Source organism: Poecilia formosa, unplaced genomic scaffold (assembly GCF_000485575.1).
Source record: "Poecilia formosa unplaced genomic scaffold, Poecilia_formosa-5.1.2 Scaffold128, whole genome shotgun sequence".
NCBI classification, from domain to species: domain Eukaryota; kingdom Metazoa; phylum Chordata; class Actinopteri; order Cyprinodontiformes; family Poeciliidae; genus Poecilia; species Poecilia formosa.
In genome coordinates this window covers 749,226-775,727 of record NW_006800067.1, presented here as the reverse complement: position 1 = coordinate 775,727, position 26,502 = coordinate 749,226, and the positions used below count along the sequence as shown (strand labels likewise).

Sequence of the window (26,502 nt, the reverse complement as noted above, 5' to 3'; positions counted from 1 at the left end):
ACCTTTTTTGTTGCAGAAACATAATTTTACTACCACTATAACTGAAAGGGCATGAATGATAAATAACATGGTTAGAAATTATGTTACTACTATAGTAACAGAGGATGTGTGTTCTTGTGACATTTGAATTAGTTCCGTATTATGCCTGCAATGTGTTAATCTTTAATGAATCACTTTTTCTTTACCTGATCAATACAATGCTGCAATATTAGATTATAAACCAGAAGAACATTTTGTCTCAATTCAGCGAGAAAAAAAAACCTTCATTGACGACACAAGAGGCCGCTCTTGAGGTGAAAAGGGCCACAAGCCAAACACAGTGGGTTTTGTCGTTTGACAGCAAGGGCTTGCTTCCCTGGAAAAAAAAAAAAAAAGAAAACAAAGATGAAGGCTCTTATTAGCAGCGATGGAGTAGGCGAGATAACATTAGGGACGTCGAGCTGAGAAGTTACCTGCTTTAACACTATCTCTGTGTTTTTTGTTTTTGTTTTTATAAATAAAAAGCCTTTTTTTTTCGTTAAATGTCAGAAGAACCGCAGATGGATGTCTGTGCCTTAGTTAGGTGTTTCCGAATTGTTGTTGTTAGCCGCTAACGCTAACTGTAGAAGTTCCGAGCTAGCTGGCCTAGCAAGTAAGAGAACGATAACAAGTGACTTATGTTTGATTCGTTTTGCCCGGTGGACCCCGGTGAGTAAACTGTGTTTCGTCCAGCTAATGGAGACAACAAACCTCAATGGGAGTAGTTCGGGAACTGCGGCTTTAGCTGAGCTTTCGAAGTACCTATCCCTGTAGGTTACTTTAGCTTCCCAGATAGCCGTCGTTACTATCCCTCGGAAGAATGAGTAGAAAACACCGTCACCTAAAGGGAGCCGAAGTCAGCTGCTGCGTTAAATACTTCTTATTTGGATTTAACATTATATTCTGGGTAAGTTCAATGAGTTTTGGCGTTTACTTTCACTTTATCAGTATTAAATGTCTCTGGATTGAGAAAAAAAGTTATATCAATGTAAAGCTACCTCAACTTAACGACCGTTGGTGTGGAACAAATGTTTTTTCATGTTTGGTTTATATTATTATTTTATGTGTTAATTCATTTATTCTATATTTAAAAGCATTTAATTTGTCTTTTATGCCAGTTGCTGTTCTGATTTGTCTAATTAATGCTTCCTTACATAACCGATAAGCTACTGAGCTTGATTGTTCTGATTCAGGTGGAACATTTTTTTTAAGTTCAATACAATGACAATGAAATGGCTTAAAACTTTTAAGATAAACCCAGTAGCATTGTTATAGCTTATTTAGCACATTCTCTGTTTTTTTCTCACTACTTTCTCTATCCTGAGCGTATTTTCATTTGGTGACTTATGTCACCAAGTGAATGACTAATGTAAATTAACTCTGAAGTCAAAATGTTTCCCATTTATGAAAGGAAGAGCTTGGTAATTTGTTTGGGTTTTCCTAATTTCAACTTTACTTTAAGATAAAAAGTAATATCTTAAAGTAAAGTTAGCTTGTTGTTCTTACCTCTCGTTTTGTTGGTTGAAGTTTGTTTTATACATATTTTTTTAATCTAATAAGTGGTTGTTTTTGTCTGTAAGAACATGCATTTGTGTAGTTTAATACAATACACTGATAGTACCAGGTTGACCTAGCAACCTGGTAGCAACCCGTTTTGCCTTCAGAGCTGCGTTGAATCTTCATGACAAACTCAACAAGGTGTCAGAAACATTCCTCTGAGATTTTGGTATGAGATGATGGCATCACATACTTTCTGCAAGTTTATTGGCTGCACATTCGTAATACTAATCTCCCATTGTGCTACATCCTAAAGTTTCCTTATTGAGTTGTCATCTGGTGACTGTGCAGGCCATTGGAGTACATTGAGCTCATTGTCATGTTCAATGTACCAGTTTGCACAGAGTTGGAGTTGGTTGTGTTATCTTCGGGAAATGCCTGTAAAATATCCATAAAATAGCCATAAGAAGATGGGTACTGTGGGTTTAAAGGGATGGACAGTGTCAACAACAAAATTAACCTGGGCTGCAGCTCAGGTTAATTTTTCAGGTTAACTTTTGTACTAAAGTGCCCCGACATTCATGGGACCACGCAATTTTTTTCCACTCTGTTATTGTTCACTTTTGGAGGTCTGTGGAAAGTGCAGCCACAGTTTCCTGTTTTTAGCTGAAAGCCCAGTTGCAGCCAGTATGGTTTTCTGGCGATTCAGAGACGGTATTCGGGCAGCCTTTATTGCAAACAACCAGTGTTGCTTTTTTGTAATGCTGAATCAGTCTTCCGCTTGCCCTCTGACACTTGACGTCAGTAAGACATTTTTGTTGACACAACTGTTGGTCTCTAGATATTTTTTTTCTTACTTAGACAATTCTCTGTAAACTCGAGATGGTTGTATGTCAATAAAAAAAAAAAAATCCAGCACATCAGCAATTTCTGAAATACTCAGACCAGCTCGTCTGGCACCAACAAAGTCATTGCATCCTCTTTCTGCCTCATTTTGAGTCATGATTCGATCGTTTGCAAGTCATCTTCACTACGTCTAGATGCCTAAACCTTCTGAGATGAGTGGTTGAGTTGATATTTAACAAGCAACTGAAGAGGTGTACCTAATAAAGTGGCTCGAGAATGCCTCTTTTAATCAGCCACTAATCATTTAACACATAAGCTTGTATTAACCGTGATTGTTCTGATTTAGGTTTTACAGTTTGTTACCCCTAGGAGAGGCAGTATTGTGGTTTGGAAGGTCTTAGGTAACAATACCAATGTTTTTAAAAAGAAATAAGCTAATTAAGTAAGTATTTGTTTCTGATTGTTTAATATATTTCTAGGTGTTGCTACTATCAATCTGAGTGATGGGATAACTCCTTAAGTCCACCATCTTTATCCCTCCTGATCGTGAAAAGTTTCTCTGTTTAGGTTGACTCACCACTCCCTTCCTCAAACCCCCTCGCATCGCCTCTGTGCAGCGTGGTGTGGTATAATGTCTGTGGGTGAAGTAATGGTGTGTCTGTCTGCCCCGGAGGATCTTCCCACACGCAGTTGTAAAGAAAAGGCCACACGGCCTGAATACTACACAGCTCTGCCTCTTTTCAAACATCTCCTTTAAAAGTCTGCGCAGCCATAGTGTTCGGCTTTGCTTGACAGCATTGTCTTTTCTGCACTCGCAAACCCTCGAATTCACAAAGAGGCGATGGTAAGAACAAAGACCGGCTTGAAAGGGAGGCACTGGTGGTGTGTGAGGCTCTTGTTTTCATCCATTATGCATATGTTCTAATTGGCTCATTAAATATATGGAACGCAGCTCTCTTCCTGTTCGTCATCGCCTACCCGCACCTCAAGACCTTGAAAACCGAGGAATTCTGACACACTTGCATTATGTAAAACTGAAGTAATATGAACTAGATAAACATCCCCTGAGCTGAAGTCTTACGTAGAAAAAAAAAAAAAAAAAGTGTGTGAATGTGCAGTAATTTGCTTGAGATGAAAGCGCTTTGTAATTCGAATGGATTGGGGATTCAAGCGGGGAAATATTGAGTCAGAGGGCCGTGGTGCTGTGTTTGACTCATATTGCGTTCTTTCAGTTTGACACTCAGGCCAAGGCAACAGGCTCGTATCTGCGCTTTGTGTGAAACTATGGAACAAGTTCCAGCTCGCTGGCTGTTTCCGTTGATAATAACAAGAAGATGTTTCCCACTTGTACGTGAGCTGCGGAGCCGGATTTTGATAGACAGACTCGTGCATTGCTCAAATAGATAGAGACGGGAGGTTATTCTTCTTAAATCAGTCCATTTGTTTTTCTCATAGCGATCTTGTCAAGCTTGAAAACACTGCCTAAATTGAGAGAGAATGATTGTAAGGCCCACAAATACTCTGCTGGGTTCACGCTAGTGCTGCTTTTCTCAGTGAATTTTCATCCTCTCCTCCGAGCTTGCCCCGGACAGCCAGACATTCATGCCGGAAAACAACACACCTTCTCTCGTCCCTCGAATAGATGCATTCCTCACATCTATTTAATTAATCACATTTTCTGCCTGAGCTGCTGAAATGTGTGGAAGCTCTGCATGCTGTAATTAAGAGCTTGTTAAGCTGTAACCAAGTTACCGAATTGGTTGGATGCAGAGTGCCATTAGGCAGCTCCACAGCTCCACATTGTGTGTTTCACAGTTGACGCCACGGTGCGCATCGGATGATCCCCCGCAGGTGGAAGGCCATCGAGGGACACGTGTGAATGCATTTGTTTGGGAACAAACCCGTCAAGACCAATTTAGAGCTGAATCTGTTATCCCCCGGTATTAACATTTACCTGAGCCGATCCGGTCTCAAGTGAACTCTTCAGAGCAGGATGTAATTCAAGATACTTTGTGTATCTGTACAGCCTCATCACATTACTACTACGTGCTTAAATATTTTGTTTGTTGATGAACTATTTCAAGTGTGTGATGTGGGTACAAATAGCACAGGTGGTTTTATAAATAAACAGTGAGCGTGAGGTGCAGGGTTAGTTTTCCACCACATGAAGAGCTTTGAATTTGTGGTCAAAGAAGTTCAGTTTTAGTTGGCATGCTAGTTGTATCCCTAAACTGAAACATCTTATGGCTTTCAGCAATGTGACGTGTGGATCAGTTCAGCCTCGTCAGAGTCACTGTAATCCTGCTGGCTATATCTCTGATACTCTCTTTGCTTAACAAGTCGGTACAACAACGTCTTTTTCTGCTTTTCCATATGCTTTTCAGTTTTCAGACGATGGATTTGAACGGCTGAAAACCTAACTTCACTTTATACTTCTCCACAACTTGACATCTTACCTGTCTGCTTTGTTCCTCGGTCGTCTTGATGAGGGTGATTGTTCACTAATGTTTTCTAGCAAATCTGAAGTCTTCACCGGACAGCTGTATTTATTTTGTATTTACTTTAAATGCAAATGGGGTATAGTTACAAATCACATGGAATTTATTCAGGGGTTAAACATGAATGGATGCAAATCCACACCAAACAATATATTGGGTCTACATATGAAATTGTTTCCTTAGAAAATCTAACTAAAATTCTTCAAAGATTGTGGTTGTAATGAGACCAAATGTAAAAATATACATGTATATCAAGGGTGTGAATACCTTTGCCAAAAACTGTACCAACTCCAGTTTTAGAGCTTGCTTTCCATTCATTAGTTGTGGCGCTAGAGCAAGAATTGAATAAATCTCTCATGTACTAAATCTTGCATAATAAAGTGTTACTCAGGTTAGTATCAATTTCTCACAGTATCAAGCTCGTACATTGTGATCTCTACAGGTCACACAGTGTGTGCCAACTGTTACATGACAGCAGTTTTTAGCAAAACTGAAGATATAAATCTTTGTAAAAAAAAAACAAAAAAAAAGCTTTTCCTGTTCAGAGAATTTTTAACTTTAATCTGACATTTGACTCCTTCTGTATAGGTATGCTCTGGTAAAAAAAACACAAAAAAAAACAAGCAAACTTTAAAAATCTTTAAGTGCATTTTATTGAGTCAGACAGGTCGTTTAGATAAGTGTGAGTTTCAAAGTGGTTGGAGACATGTCTTAAAGTTGGTTGAGGTAAAAGATGACTTTGCTCAATGAGGAATCTTTTCATGTGCTGAGAATCTCTGTCCTCATGGAAAACAAGCTTCTGACACCAGCATTAGTCAGAACTTTCTGGAAACGATCCTCAAAGCCGAATAAGAAAGCTGTTACAGAAACATCTTGTTCCAGGGGTTTATTTGTTCTGTGATCAAGTACAAAGGTACAGTGATAAAAACAGAATGACAAATGAGATCCAAACTTCCTACAGCAGAGTTGGAGGATAAAAATTCAAAGACTGAGTCTAATTTTTAAATGGATTAGAAAAAACTGCTTTTCCTGCTTGCTTGCATTCATTTCCAAACTGTTAAGAGGTGATTAAAGAAAAAAGCAAAAAAAAAAGACTGCCATAACAATCAATAAGGAGAACTGTTGTCTTCCAGTAGGAGTAGTGCTGTAGTGTCTTAGTCTTTCTGACCTAAATTTAACCTCAGGGGCTCACATTACACTCTGGGAAAGTTTGATAAAAGGAAGTAATGTGGGCAAAGCTCAAAAGCAGGTTCAGATTGCTTTCATTTGTTCCATTCATTTGAATTCCTTTCAATCCCAACCTTTCTGTGCCGCGAGGTACGTTTGATTTGCAGATAGGCCTTGAAAAGCAAAGAGTGTTGGCACTTACCTATAACCAGAACTGGCTACTGGAATTGTGAGGGTGTGCTAGGCTCTGTCCTTATGATAACGCACGTTTTGCTGAGACGTGGTTCGAGCAAACACCATTTTGGTTTTAGTTCTGTTCAAACCTCGGTCCACTTTGAAAGTGGTTCTCAAAGTGTTACTTGTTAACTATGTAACTGATCAAAATTCAGAAAAAGGGGACACCTTAACAGGTGTTTTATTCAGTTCTTCCCTTTGAAGAGAATAATATCAATTGTCGGCTGGGGAGGTCTACGAGAAACGCCAAAACTAGTCACAATGAAGGGCTGACTATATCCTCAAGAGTTAACAGAGTAATTTGTGCTAAATCTGCATGACTGAAAAGCAGACAATACTAATGCCTGCCTAAAAATTGGCTTTCTAATTTGGAGGCTATGACCCCAAGACTCTGTGCTCCTGCTCAGTGTTAGTAATTGCACAAACGTTTGCTTAAGAAATCTTAAAATTGTACATTTAGAAAAGTGAAAAAAATAAAATAAAATGCTTTTCCGTCAGCTGACCAAGGTCTACAGCACAAGTGGCAGATGGAGTGATGAGTGGTCCAGCGAGAAGAATGATTACTTTCTTAAATGACTTCAGCTTTATTTTTGCTAAGAAATATTGTGCGAAATAATATATAGATTAGCAAAACCTGCATTGCTAAATTGACTTTTTCCCCCTGATTATCTTTTGTTTGGTTATCCATTCGAATCTGCAGGCAAGGTAAAAACCTTGTGGTAAGACATGTATAGTGTTGTACGCTGAACAAAGTTTTACGTTGGTTTCCATACCACAGACTTATACCACGTCTGCCTGAACTTGCGTGTCTTTTGTCGTGATTCTGCAGAACTTGCTCTTGTGTTACGACAGGGGTGAGGTGATATAATTATCCTCAGGTTGTTTTTATTTTGTTTTTGTTTTTTTTTTCTTTTCATGCTTTTGTTGTGATTCATGCAAACTTGGGAGGAAAAAAAACACTGGAAAAAAAAAAACACAAAACAGCTTTGAATATGATTAGCTTCATTCCTGTTTGAGTATTTCTACTTGTTAAGGTGGAGCACAATCTGTGTGTTCATAATCTACTGGATGGACTTTGCTCCATTGCCCTGTAAAATTCTCCAACATTTTTTCTGCTTTTATGCCCCGCCTGGGCATTTATTTATTTTTTTTCTTTTGTCTGTCTGTCTTATTATTTTCTAAACTAAGACTCACCCTTGTTTTTGTCTTGCAACTGCAAAGCGTCTCTGTGAAACCACAGTTGTAATCGAGGTGCACAGTGTATAGAATTGCAGTTGTCATCACAATATCGGTTTGACCCCCTGGGCACTTTATGTCATAGGACTCCATATTTCAAGTGCTGTGCATAAATGCACTGCATACTGGTAACTTCTTGCCTGGTCAGTTGGTTAGAAAAATGTGGGTGTCTTGTCTCCAGTAGAGCTTAACGTTCATGCTGTAACTTCGCAGTTACTTATTTTTCCTGAGTTTGCGCTGCCGTAATGCTAAATATGTTAATTATGCTGTGAGTGAAGGAATTTGAACAGGTGGATCTGAGCAGGGCTGAAACAAGCAACCAGGATGAAGTGAAGCTCTATGAGAAATCCCCTTGCAGATACAGGAAGAACATGCAGAAACCACACAGAAAGGCTGTATCAGACAATTTTGTTTCCTCCTCCTATGGCTTTAACCAGTTTTTTTTTTTTTTTCTTTTTCGAATCCCAAGTACACCTTAGAGTTTTTTTTTTTTTGACTATTATCCAACTTGTGCTGAGTAAAATTGCCTCTCTCTTCTTCTTTTCTTTTTTTGAACCTCTTAAGTCGAACAAGGTTAAGTGTGAGTTGGTGCTGTGTGATGAGCGTTTTGTGCTGCTTTCCCGGTCACAGTCTGACTTAAACCTGCTGCAGGTCGCCGCGTGTTAAAAACAGTAAAGCCTCTGATCTGTCAATCTAATCCCTGCTACCTGGTATCTGCCTGTGTATCCTGGCTCTTCCTGGCTGTCACTTCCTCTCTAAATCTGGCGCCACCACACCCTTCACTAGAACTGTTATGCAACTACCATATCCACCCAAACGTGCTGCGGCTATCGTTGGTTTAAAATACTTTTTGTTGTTTTAAACATCTTTTTTTTTCTTTTTTTTTTTACTCTGTTCAATAAACTTCAAGGTAAATTAACTTATTTTAAGTGTACCTATGTGTTACATATTTGGCTATAATTGTGATTCAGAAGTTTTCAAATATTTCTGATTTTTCTTTTTTTTTTTTTTTTTTTTCCAGATTTTTCCGAAAAACAAAAATCCATAAATTAAATTTGTATAGATCATGGTAAACAACCAAATAAACAAAGTAACCTTTCTTGGCTTTAGCAACTACAGGATTTGCGCAAGATATCCAAACTGTGATTGTTTTTTACAGTTTCTCAACCCTAATGCAAAACTCTTCTTCTGTTTTGTTAACATTTATTCAGCAATGGTCTTGTAATATTAATGTATACCTTAAGGTGAACTGTGGAAAGTGGTGGATATCAATGAAAGCCTAGTCTGCTTATGCAGCAAATAATCACCTCAAAAACCCACAGAGCTCATACTGGCTTCACACAAAGGAACTGTAAACTGAAACTTAGATACGTTTCACCTGTAGCTTACACAAACTTCAATCGATTTAGTGCAAAACTCTGACGATCAGCAGCCAGTTTGCAGATTGCGACATCTTGGCGTCTTGAGCGAGTCTTACTTGCTGACCTAACTCATCTTCAATGGTAAAACAAGTAGATGTGTCTTTCTGAGTCATCATGCACACACACTGCAGCTCAGCCCCAGACACAACTGTTGTCGATTTAAGAAGGGAAACTCAAGAAGAACCTCATGTGACACATGTACATTGATGTGCCAGATTAATCAAGGAGTTATTTGGTAAAATATCTGATAGCTGCTGCTTTACGGGGGCAAAGAATCGGCTTTGTATGAACGCCGTTCTGTGGCCGCTCTGCAGATGAGTAGGGGGAAGAAAAAATAACAACAACACACAAGTACTTACTGTGACGTCTGCTTTGCATACTCTGTAAATACAGGCTTAATGTTTGTCTAAATTTGATAGTTAGAATAAAGTGGTCAAGTAAGTTTTGAGTTTCTTTTGCTGCTTTCTTTCAAATGTTGGCAAAGCAGCACTCCAAGGTTTTTGCTTAACAGTCAAATGATCAAGCCTTAAAGTACATACTCGCAGAGCCTTAAAGCTTCGGGGGTTGGGGGGAAAACACCCTCCAGTTGCAATGATTCCCTCTTCTAACAAGAGACGTAAAGCACCTTAAAATCACTTTTTCAGACACGCAGCGTTTATGGCTTTATTTGTTAAAGCGGTGCCATTCAATCATTCAGACGTGGCTCACTTTGGCTCCGGTCTGACAGGCCTGTTAAAGTGATGGAGAGAGCCACAGTGCCGGTGCAATATTTGTCATTCTTGCGATATTGAAACGCATAACAAAGGAAGTCTAACGCTAAAAGTCCTGCTTAAAACCATATGTTTTGTTTTCTCACAGCGACCCCCCCTCCACCCCCACCCCCCTGTCAGCATCATTCACATAGGCAGAGGCGAGCATGTGGGTGGATGTGCAAAACAGAACTGCGACTGTAGTTTTGTTTTGTGCATGTGGCTCTATGTGGTGTAAAAGTAAAACAAAACAACAACAAAAAAATGTAGTTTTGTAACTAAAAATACTTATTTTGCCCTCGAAGCAGTTTTTATCTTATTCAAGTTTTAAGTTCAGACTTGTGTCCAGGACTGCGAAGCTGCACAATGACTCACTGCTGATAAGAAAAAGTCATGGAAAAGCACCAGAGGGGTTCATGAAATAGGATAATGACATGTTTGGCTGCAATGGCTTTTTTTTTTTTTTTCTCCAGTTTTTTTTTTTTTTTTTTTTTCCTATATAATCTGTACATAATGCATTTGCAAATTTTAGGAAGATGTTAATCATTTCAAACCAGACAATTCTCCAATTACTTCTTACTGCCTTGATAGCAGAAAACATGAGTTTCCAAAGCTGCTTCGGGAGGGAGCGACATGAATAAATCTGTTTTAACGTAGTTAAAAAGTGCTGAAGGCAGTTGTTCTGTCCGCTTCCCTTTACCTTAGAGACATGCCTGTAAATTACGCCGATCCCACAACAGACCTGATAAACGAGTGTTTTATGAAACTCTTCCCCAACTGAAATGCTGCACATAATGCCCTGCATTTATTTCTAGTCAAATCTGAGTCATGCATTCTTAATTGTTACATGTTTAGGATGTTTTTTTTTTTTCTTCCTCTCTCACAGTGGAGCTGTCTTCTGTCTGCTTTGTTTTACAGTTGCTAGGAGCAGCATTCTTGGGTATAGGCCTGTGGGCATGGGCGGAGAAGGTATGTATAAACACACGCTCGCAAATGCAAACTGCGAAATTATCACCACAGCATAACTAAAATTCCTCAAGATTCTGCGTGCTGCGGATGTGATTTGCTGCCGAGTTGAGGCTCGGACGCAGTATTGTATAAAATATACATACGGGCCGATTATCTGAAGGTTTTTTTTTTTTTTATCTTGCTTATCTTCATTTAGCCTTAGAAACTGGTTATCTGGTTCTGCACTCCTGATATGAGTTTCAGCATTTAGTTTTTGATTCAGGAAATTTGAGCTAAAAAAAGGGGGGAAAAAAAAAAAAAAGCTATTAAAATAACACCGATTTGACTCAAAGACGTCAAAAGTCGCAAACATTTTCGTCTGAATGTCCGCCAAAGGAAAAACACGTATTTGAACACTTGTTGTTTTTCTGTGCACAAGTAAAGTAAAGAACACAGAGGTCATCTTTCACCATTAACCTTTCATGAGCAGCGAGTTGTGGCAACATCCAAAACTTCTTCCAATTGAGTTTACAGTCACTTTGCTCAGTAATTAGCAAGAAATTATACCAGTGCGCTCCGTAAATGACGCAGCGGCGTGGCCGTGTGTACCGATTAGCAACGTGTGGCCATGAACTGTGTGCAAATAGCGCTGCACTGGAGGACCTTTGTGGAGCGGCGTGAATAATTTATAGGGATTAGGTTGCATGATGAATTGCAGGGGCTGAAAAGGCCTAATGGTGAATCTGAGTCTGAGTGACTAAGGTGATTAGTTTCAAGCTCAGTTCTTGGAGCCTGACACATTATTGTTTAAGGCTGTGTGCTGAAGCTCTAATGAAGGCAGTTTATTCTGCCACAAGTGACATAAAAAACATAAGAAAAGCAGTATTGCCTGTTTCATGTACCGTTTCCTTTGCCCAGTACATATTAACTTGACGGTATAGGATTTCATTATTATTATTTCTTTTGTTGTATTTCAGAGAATGTGTTTTTTTTTTCTTCTCTTTGTAGACTGTGGCAAAGAAAGCAAACAGTGGGTGTTTTTGTTTATGTTTAATTCCAGTGGCTCCCTACTTTGACATACGACCTTAAAATAAAGCAACATGTAATTTTCTTCAGTACAAATAGGCACACTGTGGTGGTAACGGTGTGTGAGATGGCAAAAAAAAATATTCAAAACCGTTTTTAGGAGTAAAATCATAATCTCAGAAAAGTTTTAACTTGATTTATGTGAAGTACATGCAACATTTAAGATTTTACACTTGCAAGTTGCTTAGGCTAACTCAAAAACTGTGATCAATTTAAAAGGTAAAAAAAAGAATCACAGCTAAAGTAAAGGGCACATTTGCTACATTTTATTGCTAAAGGAAAGAGAGGAAAGCAAAGCGGTTCATGTCTGCACAAGAGAATATAACAGCAACGAAATGGAGACAGTGTGCATGTGTCGATAGTTTTTAAAACCCATATTTATGGGTATGACTCTGCATGTCTGGCTTCAACTCTGTTAGCTTAGCGTGCTCTGTTTTGATGAGTCGTCAACAATTTGCTCAGGTTTATTGGGTTTCCCGTTAGTTGTCTATTGCCCAACCGCTTTACAAGCTAAGCTTACGTTTCTATGTGCCTATGGTGTGCTGAATGCTGAGCACACAGACAGGAAGTTAAAACACCAAATACAACAATCTCTGTTTTACACCAGGTTTTTTTTTTGTTTTTTTTTCTTTCCTGTGGGCATCAGCATCATCACGGTGAGGAAAGGATTTCCTGCTGCAGCAAAAAACGCTGCTGAGGGACAGTAACTAATGATTCTGTCACTGCAAGAGCACCTAATGGCTTTGTCACTCTAAACTCTAGGTAAAGGTGTAGCTGTTGCAAACTTTAAATAAATGTCCCTAACGCAGACACCCATGTTTAATCGCCTGAGGGAGAAGAGCGAGCGCTTTGGTTTGGATTACAGCCTGGTGCTCTGCAAAAAAGTAAAAATGCGATTTCTGCGGCGGCGACACCATGAAACAGAATAAAAATCTGTTCCAAGTCAAGAAGGAGCTTTAACCAAACACCTTTGCAGGTGCAGCGGCTTCTCTGTTTCTTTCATAGTTTAAATTAACAATACTCTATCCTTGGCTTTGTGATTGTTTCTATGTATATCTCTCATTATGAAGAGGAGATGCACAGAAGAGAATCACGATCCTTGAACATGTTTCTAGCCTATTATGTGTGTTTTATTAACAGTGCAACTTCACTTAATAAAACTGGTAGCATAAAAGTGGTAGAAGCGTCCTCTCAAATGCTAACATCAAAACACTGAAAAGGTTTTTTTTTTTTTTTTTTTTTATGCAGACTTTTATCAGGGCTCTTTGAGCTCTTTGCTCACGTTTTGTCTTTTCTTTCCCCCTCAGGGCGTGCTGTCAAATCTGTCGTTGATCACCGACCTCGGGGGCTTTGACCCCGTGTGGCTCTTCATGGTGGTGGGAGGGGTCATGTTCATCCTGGGCTTCGCCGGCTGCATCGGAGCGCTCCGAGAGAACACCCTCCTGCTCAAATTCGTAAGCCGTTTCTCCGCCCCTGAGGCGCAGACACCATTTGAACCAGTTGACACCTCCCCCGCTTTAGATGTGTGTGGTTCGCACCAGCGCCGAGGCCGGGTAGCAGGTGTCACTTTGACTCACCGGAGGCCAAATGCTCCGAGTTGGTTACACATCACAAATACGTTCTAAACTCTGATCCACAAAAAAAAACCAAAACAAAAAAACAACAACAACAAGCAAACAAACAGAAAAAAAAAATGCATTAAGAAACGAGAAAGAAACGAGTCTCATTTTCCACTGCTTCTTGGCTTTTTATCTTTTATATTGAAGACCATCGCGTCACCATTAAGGTGGTTTATTTGGGGTAGGCTGCGTCGATAACAGCATGTGACTGACTGAGACTAATTTTCCTCATTGCTGGCTGCGACTCTGAGCATCTACTAACTCCAGCAGACGTCCATTAGCAGCAATAAGTCAGGCGTCAGACTGAGGAGCTAATGTGGCTTTTGTGCATTTTATCATCAGCCCCGTCTCCTGCATTTACTGTAAATGGATAATGTAACGGCACCTGAGGGACTGCAGGCTTTGTTGCTGCACTCTTGCTTGTCACATCAGTTCAGGCGCCACATAAAAGACGCCGGAACGCCAGAGCTTTCCTGCTCGTTTGTTTCAAAGCACCGTCAAAGAAAAAGTTTGCGCATTTTTATCCGATGCGTTCATCCTCGTGTGACGTGACGCTTACGTGTTGTTTTCTGTGTCCCGTCCTCTCCAGTTTTCCGTGTTCCTCGGCTTGATCTTCTTCCTGGAGCTGACTGCGGGGATCCTCGCCTTTGTCTTCAAGGACTGGATCAAAGACCAGTTAAACTTTTTCATCAATAATAACATCAAGGCTTATCGCGATGACATCGACTTGCAGAATCTCATTGACTTCACCCAGGAATATGTGAGTCCTGCCTCACCTGCTGACTGACATTCATGTGAAAACCTGTCTCCATCCCTCAGGCATTACTCCTCTGCATGTTGTAAGCATAAATTTCCTCTTGTGAAACCTCGCTTTACATTTAAAAAAAAGCGACTCTAGACCAGGCTAGTACTTAGCAGTGAGAGCCTTTTTTGGAGAAAATCTCATAATTATTATTATTGTAATTCCTTTCTAATCGCTGTCCAATTACAAGAATGACAAATTTTGGATAATTGGTTCTTATGTGTAAACTCCAAGCTCTGTCATGACGTATTGTAAGAGAGATTAGATCTCATGGAGTTTCATGTAGTCCCCACCCGCCCCTGTAAGCTGCCTATCTAGCTGAGCTGGAGAGCTTAGATCAGGAAAAAGGGGAGTTTATTCAGAGCCTGTTGTTTCCTGCTCTCTCAGTGGATGTGCTGCGGAGCTCATGGGCCTGACGACTGGAACCAGAACATCTACTTCAACTGCACTGACAGGAATCCCAGCAGAGAACGCTGCGGAGTCCCTTTCTCCTGTTGTGTCAAAAATCCTGCCGTGAGTCATTCATTAACACCACGAAAAGTCTCCTCTAGTTACGATTGGAGTGTGCAATCATTTGTCAAATCTACAGAGGAGGCCATGTTGCTATTAATGCAGGTGCAAAGTTTATAATTTGTGCTCAGATGTCACAAAAAAGGCATGTGCATTTATTGTCATCAGAAAAGATACGGGAACTCGGATATCAGCATCCTAAATGACTTGAGAATACCAAAAAAAAACAATCTAATCTGGGTGTTTGGGAATATTTCCCATTATAAAAGCTTTCAGCTGACAAAAATGTTGAATAATGTGCATAGCAAGTACTTTAAATACACAGCTAAGTTATCAAACGCAAAGACGACATTTTAAATCAGACAATAATTATCTCAGTAGGTTAGCAGCAATGGTAATACCTGTTGCTTTCCAGTTTTATTTAAAACCAATTAGCTCATGATAAAGAACATTTTTATTATTATTGTCATTGTTATATAATTGGGTGGAAACCGTGGAGTTTTAGTGTTTTTACTCAAGGTTGCCATATTGTGAAGATCTTATTCCAGCTAACTGCTAGTTAGATCAACATCTGGAGCAAAAAAACCTTGATCAAAACATACCAAATAAAAACTTTCAAAGTCATTTGTTGCTCGTTCTGCTTTGTCAAACTTTTGAGTTAAAAAACGAAAAATGCAATATCAAAATTACTAAAATTAATCTTTTTTTCTGCTTGTTTTCCCCCCACCAATTTCTTTAGGAGGACATCATCAATACACAGTGTGGTTACGACATTCGGCTTGAAGGGGTTCGTATCTCGCCTGTTCTCTGTGGTCTTAACGACGATTTAAACTCGTCTAATAGTTGACTCGTTAAAGGTAGTCATTTGAGGTGTTATATTATTTGCTTTCAAGAAGCAATATAAGGATTTTCAATATTTTTGAGTCAAAAATCTAGATTTGTAAATATGAAAGAAAAGAAAAGAAAAAAGAAGCAGGCCTAGCAGATGGAGAGAATATAAAGGTTTTATAATCGCACAGACTCCCATGCATGCTCCGCGCTTTTAATAACAGATTGTTCTTCTAACAGGGATAATTAGGCTCCAGTTTTAGCCCAAAGAGCAGCCCTAGCTACACTCTGTAATTGGCCACTCTGTGGGTTGTGCCAGTCCATTCCCCTTTCACCACCATGTGTGGGTGTGGCGGCTACAACTCACTGCACTGCAGTCGGAAAGACTGCTGTTGCTAGGCAAGCCGCAGCACAGAGTTGGTACGGATTCGTTTTCTCTGTTTCTCTTGTGCTGACCGGTGAAACTGTCAGGGATGCGCACAGAGTTCCTGTGCAGCTTGCCTCAGGAAAGCACAGGGCGGGGAGCGAGGAAGAGCAGGAGACACGCGGTGGGGGGGAGAAGAAAGGCAGGGAGCCGAAATAGCTTCACAGGAAGTTCACAGGCGGAATAACATTGTGCTTCCTGCTTTCCCATTGGTAGCCAGGAGCCTCTTTTGACTCCTCATTGGTCGAAAGCTAGCTTTCGGGTTTTGCAGGCGAACAAAGAGTTTGCCTAGTTGACTTGACAAAGTCACAAAGGAGGCTTTGTATGGAGGCGTCTATTCTTACCCTCCCTCTTTGGTGTCATGGCAGCAGTAAATTACACCTTGAGCTTTCTCTCTCTAAATGTAAATCATGGGCTGAATGTGATGACACAGACAGCCATCTGTCCGGTATCAGGGAAAAGGCTCCCACTGTTTGCTCATTCCAGGCAGGGCCATCAGCAGGCGTGTGTGTGCGCGTGCGTGTGTGTGTGTGTGTGTGTGTCCACTGGTTTCATATTCTCCAAACTGTCCTAGCTGTGTGGAAATCATTAAGTATGACTCAGCTCTCATGCTGTGGTATTGCATCTTAAACAGTGAAGGCATCATTGGGCAAAATGCTTCCTGTGTTTGTTTGGAGCAGCTGTTAGTCAGAGTTTGGATGTTTAAATAAATCTGACTCCACTAGTTGTGTTAAAAAGAAAATGTTAGTGCAGAGGTTTTTTTTTTTTTTTTTTGTTATTCTCATTTTGAGTGTTTTTTCTTTTTCTTTTTTGAATCATAAGGACCTGGACCGGCAGAAATCCATCTACACCAAGGGCTGTGTGGGACAGTTTGAGAAGTGGCTTCAGGACAACCTGATTGTTGTCGCTGGGATCTTTGTTGGCACTGCACTTTTACAGGTAATGTCTCCCTGTTTCCCCTTAATCATTCATTGTAGGTGGCTCCTGTTTTTTTTTGTTTTTTTTCTACGTTTTGTTTAAACTCAAGCTAAATGCCTTGTGATTTTGTGTCATTACTGCCGCTTAGTGGCGAGAGTCTGTTACATCAGGCCTCTGCTGTGCAAACAGCCATAACCCCAATCCCAAAGAGTTGGGAAGTTGTATCCAGCAGCACCTCAATACATTAGAATATCATTATAAGGCCAATTTGTTTCGTTGTGCAATTCACAAAGTAAAACTTGTACATCGTACATACGTTCATTACACACACAGCGTGGTACATTTCGATATTTTTTTTCGTGTTTATTTAGATAATCATCACTTGGAGATAATAGAAACCAAAAATCCAGTTTTCCCAAAAATATAATACTAATAGAAAATTCTGGATCTTTAATCCAGGCGTGTCATCCTACGATTTAATGTAATATACGTACTTAAATATTCTGAGCCCCTTTTGCACGAACTACTGCATCGCTGCAGCGTAGCATGGAGGAAATCAGCCTGGGTCTCTGCTGAGGTGTAATAGAAACATTCAGCTTGTCTGCAGTGTCGATTTTAGTGTCTCTGATTTTTCTCTGGACAATACCCCGTAGACCAGTGGTCCCCAAACTTTTTCCTGTGAGGGCCACATAACTTTTCCCTTCTCTGGTGGGGGGCCGGAGATTGTTGATGGGTGGGGAGGGGGTGTGCGTTTCTCATTGATTTTTACCCAGAAAGCACATGGGCAAAACCCATGAGTGAAACGGTCACTGGGACTGACTAGTATATATTCCACTGAGGGAATGTAACTTTAGCATATTAATTTCTCATATGTTAACATAAAGGCTCGTTTTGAAGTATAAGCTGCTACTTACAGGCATCGCTTCGAAGAATTCAACCTGGAATGCGGCGTTCATAACAGACACGTGTTCATCTGCTCTACCGCTAGCAAACAACCGTCCTGATTAAATAACATAAAAGTAAAGCAGTTCCCTAAAAGTTCAACAGATGGCAGCAATGCGCCCCACAGTTTACAGGACACACTTCCTGATAAAGAGCCCCCTGGTGGTTGAAGAAAAATCCACATATAAACCGGAAAATACAATAAATGAAAAAAAATCTGAATGCTCTCTGGTATTGTTCAGGGGGCCGGACCAAATGTGGAGGCAGGCCGGATCCGGCCCGCGGGCCGTAGTTTGTAGTTTGGGGACCCCTGCCGTAGAGTCTCAATGGGATTTTGGTCAGGCTAAGTTAGCTCTCATCAGTCAAACTGATACCATTGTCAATTAAAAGAAGGAGCCAGATTTCAGCTGAAAATGTCTCAGATGTCCTAGTAGATGGCTACACTGTCCTCAGACTACTTGGATTCTGTGCTCCTCCACTCTTCCTCCAGACTATCTGGCAATAATTTACAAGTGAAATATAAAAGTTATGCAGAAGTTAAAAAAAAAAAAGGAATGTAGTGTTACAGAGCAAAGGTCCTGTGCTTTTTCCTCCTTCGCCCAGGTCAGATTGTTCTGACATCGTCTTTGGTTCAGGAATGATTTAACACAAGGAATGCAACACTTTTATTCCTTTCTTCTTAACTTTCTTTAAAAATGATAATAATAATTGTATACAGTATTCTGTGAACAGTGAGCTTCTTCAGGAATGACCCTTTGTGGCTGACCCTGCTCATGCCGAGCATCGATGACCGTCGGCCGGGAGTCCGTCGGTTTTTCTATCGAGCTGCTAAATTGAATTGCTGATAAATTCGCTCCTCGAATCCATTTTCAGTGTGATAAAAGTTCCAGCTGTTTTTGGTATTGAAGTCGTGACTTACAGTCAAATGTCTCCTGTGGCTTTTTTTTCTTTTTCCTCCCCTCAGATTTTTGGCATCTGCCTCGCTCAAAACCTGGTAAGTGATGTCAAAGCTGTTAAAGCCAACTGGTGACACGAGCCCCGCGCCGCGTGACCCGGCCAGGCCATCGCAGCACACTTGGTACCGTCCAGATTGTGGACGGAGAGCCAACACTCTTGCATACCTACAGACAGAAAAAAAAAAGTTTCTTATCCTGCTCATCAGTGACACTTGATACGAGGAAAGAAAATGTTCAATGCAAACCAAACGTCACGGATTTTAACCCAAATGTCCAAAAAGAAGACGGAGTTGCCTACTTGAGAGATGATTTTTATTATTATTATTATTGTTGTCTGAGTTTGTTCCTTGGACAAATGTATTTATGCCACACGGTTGCACAAAGACCCTCTGTCAAGCCGGGAAGCCATGGATGGAAGGAAGGTGACCAATTCAATAAACTGAGGAAAGCTGACAGGTTCTTTTACAGGTCGAGCATCAAAGACTGTTTTTATTTTTTTATGCATTCATTTCCACATCTTGCTTTAGAAAAAATGGCGGTCAACCTTCTGGCCAGCCTCTGTACTCATGGCGGGAGGGGGAGATGCTGTGCGTATGTCATTTCCTCTCTTCTCTGTGCAACATTTAAGTGGTATTGATACAGTTATATTCTATTTACAAATGTAAAAAAAAAGTGCCATTATTTTCCCTGTTTTTGTTTCCTATAGTAAATTTCTCCTGTCTGCTCCCCTAATACCTCAGGACCTGGCTGAAGATATGTTCTTTACGCTGAAGACAGATGCAGTAAAACAGGGATAGTTCTTTGGAAGTCACCTTGTTTGCCCCCATAGCGATTGTATCATTAGTTGATTCTCTGATGGATGTTTATTTTATTACAGAGTTGGTTGGTGTGGTCAGTGCCATATAAGGAAAGGGGTTTAATGCTAGCGATTGTTGGGACGTGGGATTGCTGGTTTGGGGCCTTTTTGTTCTTGACTTCTTTGACCACTTTTGTCTTATAATGTGTCCCTTTGCATTGATATCTATTTTTTAAAGATGTCCTTTATTCATGCTTTCTTTTTGTGTCCACTTACAGATAGATGCTTATATTTCTAAGTCATTGTTTTATTTTTTTTTTATTTTATTTTTTTTTTTATATAATATGAGGCACCGACTGCAAAACCGCTTCTTTCTGTTGGTGTTACCAAACGTAACGGAGACCAAATAATTTCATTTGTCCACGAGAGATTTCCTCTGGAATGCAAATACCATTTTAGATAGAATGTGAATTTATTGTCTCTTTCTGTTGAAAGTGCCAGTTGAACTGAGAGATCAGAGAAAGATTAAACGTTGAAATTAGCTTTTATCTTTAAGTGAATTGTTGCGTCTTTTTGTCTGAATTAAATTTCATTTGGAAGAGTTAATACATGCTGTTCTCACTTTAACATGAATGCTGCTTTAACTTTTGCTCGCTGAGTTGTGCAGTAACCCAGAGAGAAAGAGAAAGAAAGATCTCACGCAGTGAATTTTGAAAGTATTTTGTCATTTCTAGATGCTTCCTCTGTTTATTGTTTGTGAAGAGATGATTGGCTCTTACGACTTTGCTTTGCATATCTTGCCATCCGGTCGTGATTACGGTTTCGGTCCCAACCAGGTCAGCGTATAACTCTGTCCTTTTATTCCCAGTGTTTTAACTGTTGTCTCTGGTTGTAACGGTGTCGTTCTGATGCGCGACAAACGGGATCCAAGAGGGCTGGATACGTACACACTTTACATTTTGAATGCTATGCACACACGCCTGAAAGATGAGAGGCATTCACATTCTGTGAACACAACCCCAAAAACTTTCCCGCTCCACTGAGTCCGTCTGTAGAATAAATATCTTAGCACCTTCTGATCGTCTGCTGCGTGTACCTGTCACATGTTGCTTTCGCCCACATGCTACCTTACTTCAAAACGCCACCCGATCAGAGCGCGTCGGTTTTGCAGCCTGCCGCGCTGATGTATTTTTAAACAGCGGAGAGAAAACTGGAAAGACGAGAACAAAACATTTATTTTATTTTATTTTTTTCTTTTTTGAATCGGATGTCACAGATCCTCGACTGGGACATCGACGCACCTTAACGGCTTCTCTCAGTTCAAACTGATGTCGTCTTTGGTGTAATCAGGGATAAAGGCCTGCAGCGTTCTGTGAGGAAGCATAAGTCAATACATTCAAAGTGCATTTTTTTTTTTTTTTTTTACACATTGCCTTAATTTGTCATTCTTAAAGGACACACATAATCATTTTTGCAAATGTTATTTTTTAAGTTGTGTTCAGGTTTGTTGCTCAGGACAGATATATTCATTTCTACATAGAGAAATATGGAAAAAGGAAAAAAAAAAACTAAACTAGCATAGGTGAAGAAAAGTCTGCAGTTCAAACCTGAATCTATAAAGTCAAGGTTCATATGGGGGTTTCATCCAGTCTCAGCAGCAGCGAGGAGATCTAACACTGACACTCAAGAGAAGCAAACATCTCTCGGGAGGCGTTTGCTATAATTCACATGTCATGGATGAAAGAAAAGTTAAAATACCCAGTTGGTGTCTGCAGACATATGTTAAGCCCTTGGTTGGGCTTAGTCTGGAAAAAAATAAATGATGCTCTGATAGCTGATTAGTTAACCTAAATTTGTACGGTTATCGTTTGGAGAGACGTACAAACAGAGGACACTTTTTTTTCCCCCCTCAAACTTTATGCTCACAAACAACACCTGTAGTTTCTTAAGCGGTCTGGCTGTTGACTCCTTGGTCAGCCCATCTGTCTTAACAATGGAAAAGAGGTTAACAGTTTCCTTCATATTCGACATCCCAGGTGGTTCTTAATGCTGTGACACAGAGTGTTTCCATCAGAGAAACATTTTTTTGGTAGCCGAGGAAACAAAAGTACTTTCTGTATCTGTGAATTTCACATCACTAATAATTGATCACACATCCATTCGACATATTCCGTTTCAAAAGCAACGATTAATTTGGTAATTACCCTGAGAGATTTCCAGGTGGTGCTGTTAACACCTTGTAATAATTCATACACTGAGGTGCGTATTCAATTTAGAGGAGTGGCTCTTAAAGGAAAGTGTCTCAAAGTTACTTTTCTCTTTCTTCAGAAGGCCAAACTGGAGGGGGCTTGAGGGGAGTGGTTTCATGCTCTTAATATTTTTATAACATTTCTGGAGTGCATTTGGCCTTTAAATGCTGAGGAGCAATCTGAAAGTAATCTGTCCTCCTCCACATCTGGGTAGAAGGTGTGTCCTTTCTCCTTTTCTCTTGTGCAGTCTTGATTAATTTCCCTTCACACAGGTTAAGGCATCTGATGCGTTGCTCAGCGCAAAGATGAGCTCATCCTTTTCCCTCTTCAATCACCCTCGCTAGCGCTTGGTGGCTCACACTTCTCCCATTTGCAGGACAGCTTGGTGTCTGCTGCCTGTTGAGGTAGATGTTAACTTTGTTGCGTCAGGTCTGCTGCACTACCAGCTCTCTCGAACAAAAAGCACTCCTGCTCTCCTTTTTGCTGGATGGATGTGCCGATCATCCGCCTCCTCGGCAGTCGGGATACTAACGCCGTATTAATTTGCTGCAGCAGTCTCGGGTGCAACGGATGCAGAGGGGACTCGGTGGCATATGTTTGTTTGTAGGAGCTCTGGCTCATTCTGCTTTTATATTCCTCTAATGTAGCGGAAAGCATGAGAGGAGAGAGCACTGCTAATTGTCCTCTGTCCTTTATCGTTATGGCCTTGCTTTGTGAAACACCTTCCTAATTTCGTCTGCCGTCCCTCTGGGTAATTAAATCATTCCCAAGAGGAAACGTAGGCAAACTATGAATGTAAGTTTGTTTGGTTTTTTTTTTTTTTTTTGGTTTTTTTACCAGCATGAACCTACTGCTTCATGGTCAGTTTCAAATCTCCTTCCTGCATTGAAAAAACCAACAACACACAAATGAAGTTTAGGAATGCAAATGAAGACTTTTCTGGTTTTGTTTTCCATTTTAACACATTAAATCAGCAGGGAGAGCAAAAGTTGCAACGCTTTAAACTTCTTTAATAAGTAACAATTTCTGAAAATATTGTCTTTTTCCCGCCCTCTGAACCCTTGTTTCAGCTTCAGCGGCGGCCGATGAGGTGCGTGTTGTTTAATTTACGAAGGTGAGCTGCACGTCACACATTGACGAGTCTTACCTCATCGTGTGCACAACGCTGCCCGCATCTGAAGCACAGAGGAACGGCTCAGCGGATTAGTCGCAGAGCATATTAACAGCAGCACCACGGTTATTAGCGCTGACATTTCCACGCCGCGACGTGACATTTGATGCGGATACGAGCATAAACAGGAATTATTAAATTGTCTGGGTTTACAGATCCGCTACAGAGTATGGACACAGTTTGCAAATCACTTAGCCACACTGAAACCACTGCAAATGTCTTCTTTTACAGCAGGGCAGCAAAAAGATATTCTTTTAGTGCATTTGTAAGTTTGTTTGTTTGGTTTTTTTTTTGTTTGTTTTTTTTGTTAACTGTCTTGCTTGTAGCAGGTTATATATGTATCGGTTTGTCCCTTGTCTTCTGTACATGCCTGTTCTGAGGTGTAGCCTTGTAAAGAAATGTAAATAAAATTTTTGGTCTATTACACTGTATTTTCTGTTACAACTCTTCTTTCATATATTAAAGGATTTATAAGACCATCCCTGTTTTTTTTTTTTGTTCCTTTACTTGCATAACAAGAAATAAAACTGATTATTACTTATGAAGCTGAATCATCATAGGTATTATACGTATTATAAACCACACATATATATATGAATGGGGGAGTAAGAAATGTATATACAGGAATTATTATGCATTTCTTACTCTCCCATTCACAGTTGTGAGCTACTATGTGCTGATTGACACCTACCGTCCTATAAAAACTAAAGTTTTGCGGTTTTACATGAACAATTCAGCAATAATCTGATATTTACACTGATACAAGTACTTACTCCGTTTCTGTGATTGTAAGTTTTAGTTCATATTATGACAATTCAGCCAATAGAGGGAGACAAACCGTGACCGAGAGCTCAGATGCTGATACACCGCTGCTGTGACCTCATCTTTTAATCTCGCAAGGCAGGGAAAATGCTTTTCAAAAGCTCTCTCTCTCTCTCTGTGTGTGTGTGTGTGAGCACGCACTTATTATATTCCCCCCATTAGAGGCTCTTGGAGAGCGACTAGAATCTATACAAATCCATTCAGTAACCTGCTGTTACTCTTCTGCGCTACAAGATTAAGATCAAACAAAAAGCGAATCAACAAAATGAATCCATATACTTCAGAGACTATTGACATTTTCCCTTGCCATTCATCTTAAAGGTAAAAACAAGCCAGCGCGACATGCAGAGTAATGCCGTTTCCTTGACAATTAATCAGCACGTTAATGGACACCGTTGAAGTGTTTGTGTTCTGATTTTTAGGTGGCGACGGAAGAGCAGGAGCCCATCACAGTCCTCCCTTTGATTCTTTCATGAAGCTACTGCAGCCAAACGGCTTTTCTGGTTGATAAATTTGCTCCGTGTGTGTGTGCCTTCTTTCCTTTCTATCTGGACAGGAATCGCACATCGTGCACGGTTTCCATTATTTAATATTATTTAGGGGACACCGTTCGGAGACGTCCCTGCTGGATAGCCCGCGCTGCATTTCCTCCATAAGGGAAGATTTAATTTTCAGATTGTGCCACACATCTGCAAGGCCACATCATCATGTCTGACTACCCACTAATGCGGCATTTTATCTCACAGCAGAGACCACACAGCGCATCTCCATCTTGCCTTAATGTACACAGTGCTCCACGTGTTGCATTCAGGCTCTTTCGGTTTCTTGTGACCGACTTTAAAGGCTCACACGCCAACAAGTCAAGCTTTTAAAGGGGGCAGTATTATGTGTTTTCCAGACACAAGTGCCATTTTAAAGCACCTTCAGTTGTTACAAAAACCTTGCGTATATTAAACATGACAACATTTTCCTGTAATTTGACACCTTGAAATTGGGCCTCTGTCTCTTTAAGAAGCTCCTGCTCTTTCACACACTCATCAATACAACAGTACTTCTCATGTTGCACTGTGAAGTAGTTCCAGTTTCTAAATATGTGTGGACAGATGTGAGATTGTGTCATATATATTCATGTGCAACATTCAAAAAAAAAATCATTTACTTGCCTCCAGCTTTAGTAATGTTACATTTAGGGAGTTATTGTGGTAATCACTTCATTTTTCAAGTATCAAATCAAGTGTTGTTTTTAAAACCAGATGGTTTAATTCTGTTCATATGATTTTTTTCAGTTGTGCAGACAAGAGCTCAGAATGTAGAAAAGAAACCCGATAAACACTTATCTTACTCACCTCCACTCTATGACTAAAAAAAAAAAAAACTGTATTTAAGCCTTCAGGGCTGATTTTCTTCTTAGCAAATTCAGCACAGATATTTGTCCTTGCCTTGTAGGAAACATAAAAGGAATAGTTGCATGTTTTTCTGCCTACTCGCTCCCATGACGTCATGTTTGGCTCTTCTTTTCCAAAAAGCATCAAGGCTTCGGAGGAATAACTGTGAGCCTCTGCTAAGTTTTGTTCAGGAGAGTGTTATCAATGTCTGGATTAAAATGCTCAGATGAGTAGTGTTTAATCTGAGGTTTGAGGAACTGTGAAGACTAAACAGAAACACATCAGATGCAAACTCTGTTTTCTAACACGCTTAAATCCATGGGAAACCTATAAAATGTTTAGATTCTCTTAAACCTTCATTGAATTACTGAGCAGGAAGCACACAGTTAGTAATTATCCCACTATAGGACATGGAGAGGACAACAGCACGTCTTAAAGGAAACTATTAACCTTCATTTAACAGCCGCAGACAGGTAAATATCTTGTTCCTGAGGTTTATTAGTTCAACCTGGTGGTCCTGAAGCTGTTCTGGGAAACATCCCAACAAAGTGGAAATAATTAATTTCTTATCAGCGGCTTTTTGAGGACAAATAGGACTGGAAGCTGGGTTAAATGAGATTAATTAACAGCAATCCAAGATGGAATGTCTCTGCAGCAAGCGTCCCTCTAGCATTTTGTTCACCAGCCAAACACACACTAGACCAACATAGTTTCTGTATATAGCATTAATTCACATTAAAGGCCATCTATAGAGATGGATCAAAACATTAATACGACTTTAAGCGAAAAGTTTGTAGAAAATCCTTAATTCGTTAAAAAATCAACTCCTCTCAGATGATCAGGAATCATGTCCTGATTCAGGAGTGACTTTCAGTGAATTTTTCCACAGCTGAAAGGTAAGACGTAAATTTTTGCTCATCAGCTATGACCACTTTAACCAATTATTACCATGTTGATCATCTCTCAGTATTGCATCTTGAAGATTCCCTATATGTCTTATGAAAATCCATAAAAAAATTGTGCCACTGTACATTTTACCCACATTTGGCACCCCTTAGTTTTGGATCAGGCTGAAAATGGCCACATAAAGCAACATTGATTTTAAAACTATTGGTAAGTCTTGAATTGTTCTAAAATTAAACTCAAAGAACTTTTTTTTTTTTTTTTGCAAAATAATTTTTTTTTGCATAAATCGCAAATTTTTAAAAAATCTTTCTACACTTTCTTGTCAACCACTTTTAGTATTTAAAGTTTTAATTCAATACGGCTTAAAGCCTTAGGAGAAGTTATCGAAAATGAGGTTCACATACTTTGCAAGTCTTCTTCTGCTTAGCATTACCCCAGTATGATTTTTTTTTCAAAACTCACCAGATTGAGCAT

At 39.9% G+C, this 26,502-nt stretch overlaps 1 protein-coding gene across 2 annotated transcripts; it reads left to right on the top strand.

Moving 5' to 3' along the window:
• The first annotated feature begins 364 nt into the window (after nucleotides 1-364).
• On the top strand, nucleotides 365-23,394 carry tspan17 (tetraspanin 17). 2 transcript variants are annotated; one of them, XM_007561541.2, is made up of 8 exons: nucleotides 365-925; nucleotides 10,585-10,635; nucleotides 13,008-13,154; nucleotides 13,909-14,079; nucleotides 14,509-14,634; nucleotides 15,371-15,418; nucleotides 16,706-16,822; nucleotides 18,708-23,394. In XM_007561541.2, the coding sequence occupies exons 1-8, from the start codon at nucleotides 839-841 to the stop codon at nucleotides 18,771-18,773; spliced, it is 813 nt and encodes a 270-aa protein (XP_007561603.1). In that variant the 5' UTR covers nucleotides 365-838; the 3' UTR covers nucleotides 18,774-23,394. The 2 variants fall into 2 exon arrangements, with proteins under 2 accessions (XP_007561603.1, XP_016531623.1); XM_016676137.1 differs by having other exon boundaries at nucleotides 16,697-16,822.
• The last annotated feature ends 3,108 nt before the right edge of the window (nucleotides 23,395-26,502 follow it).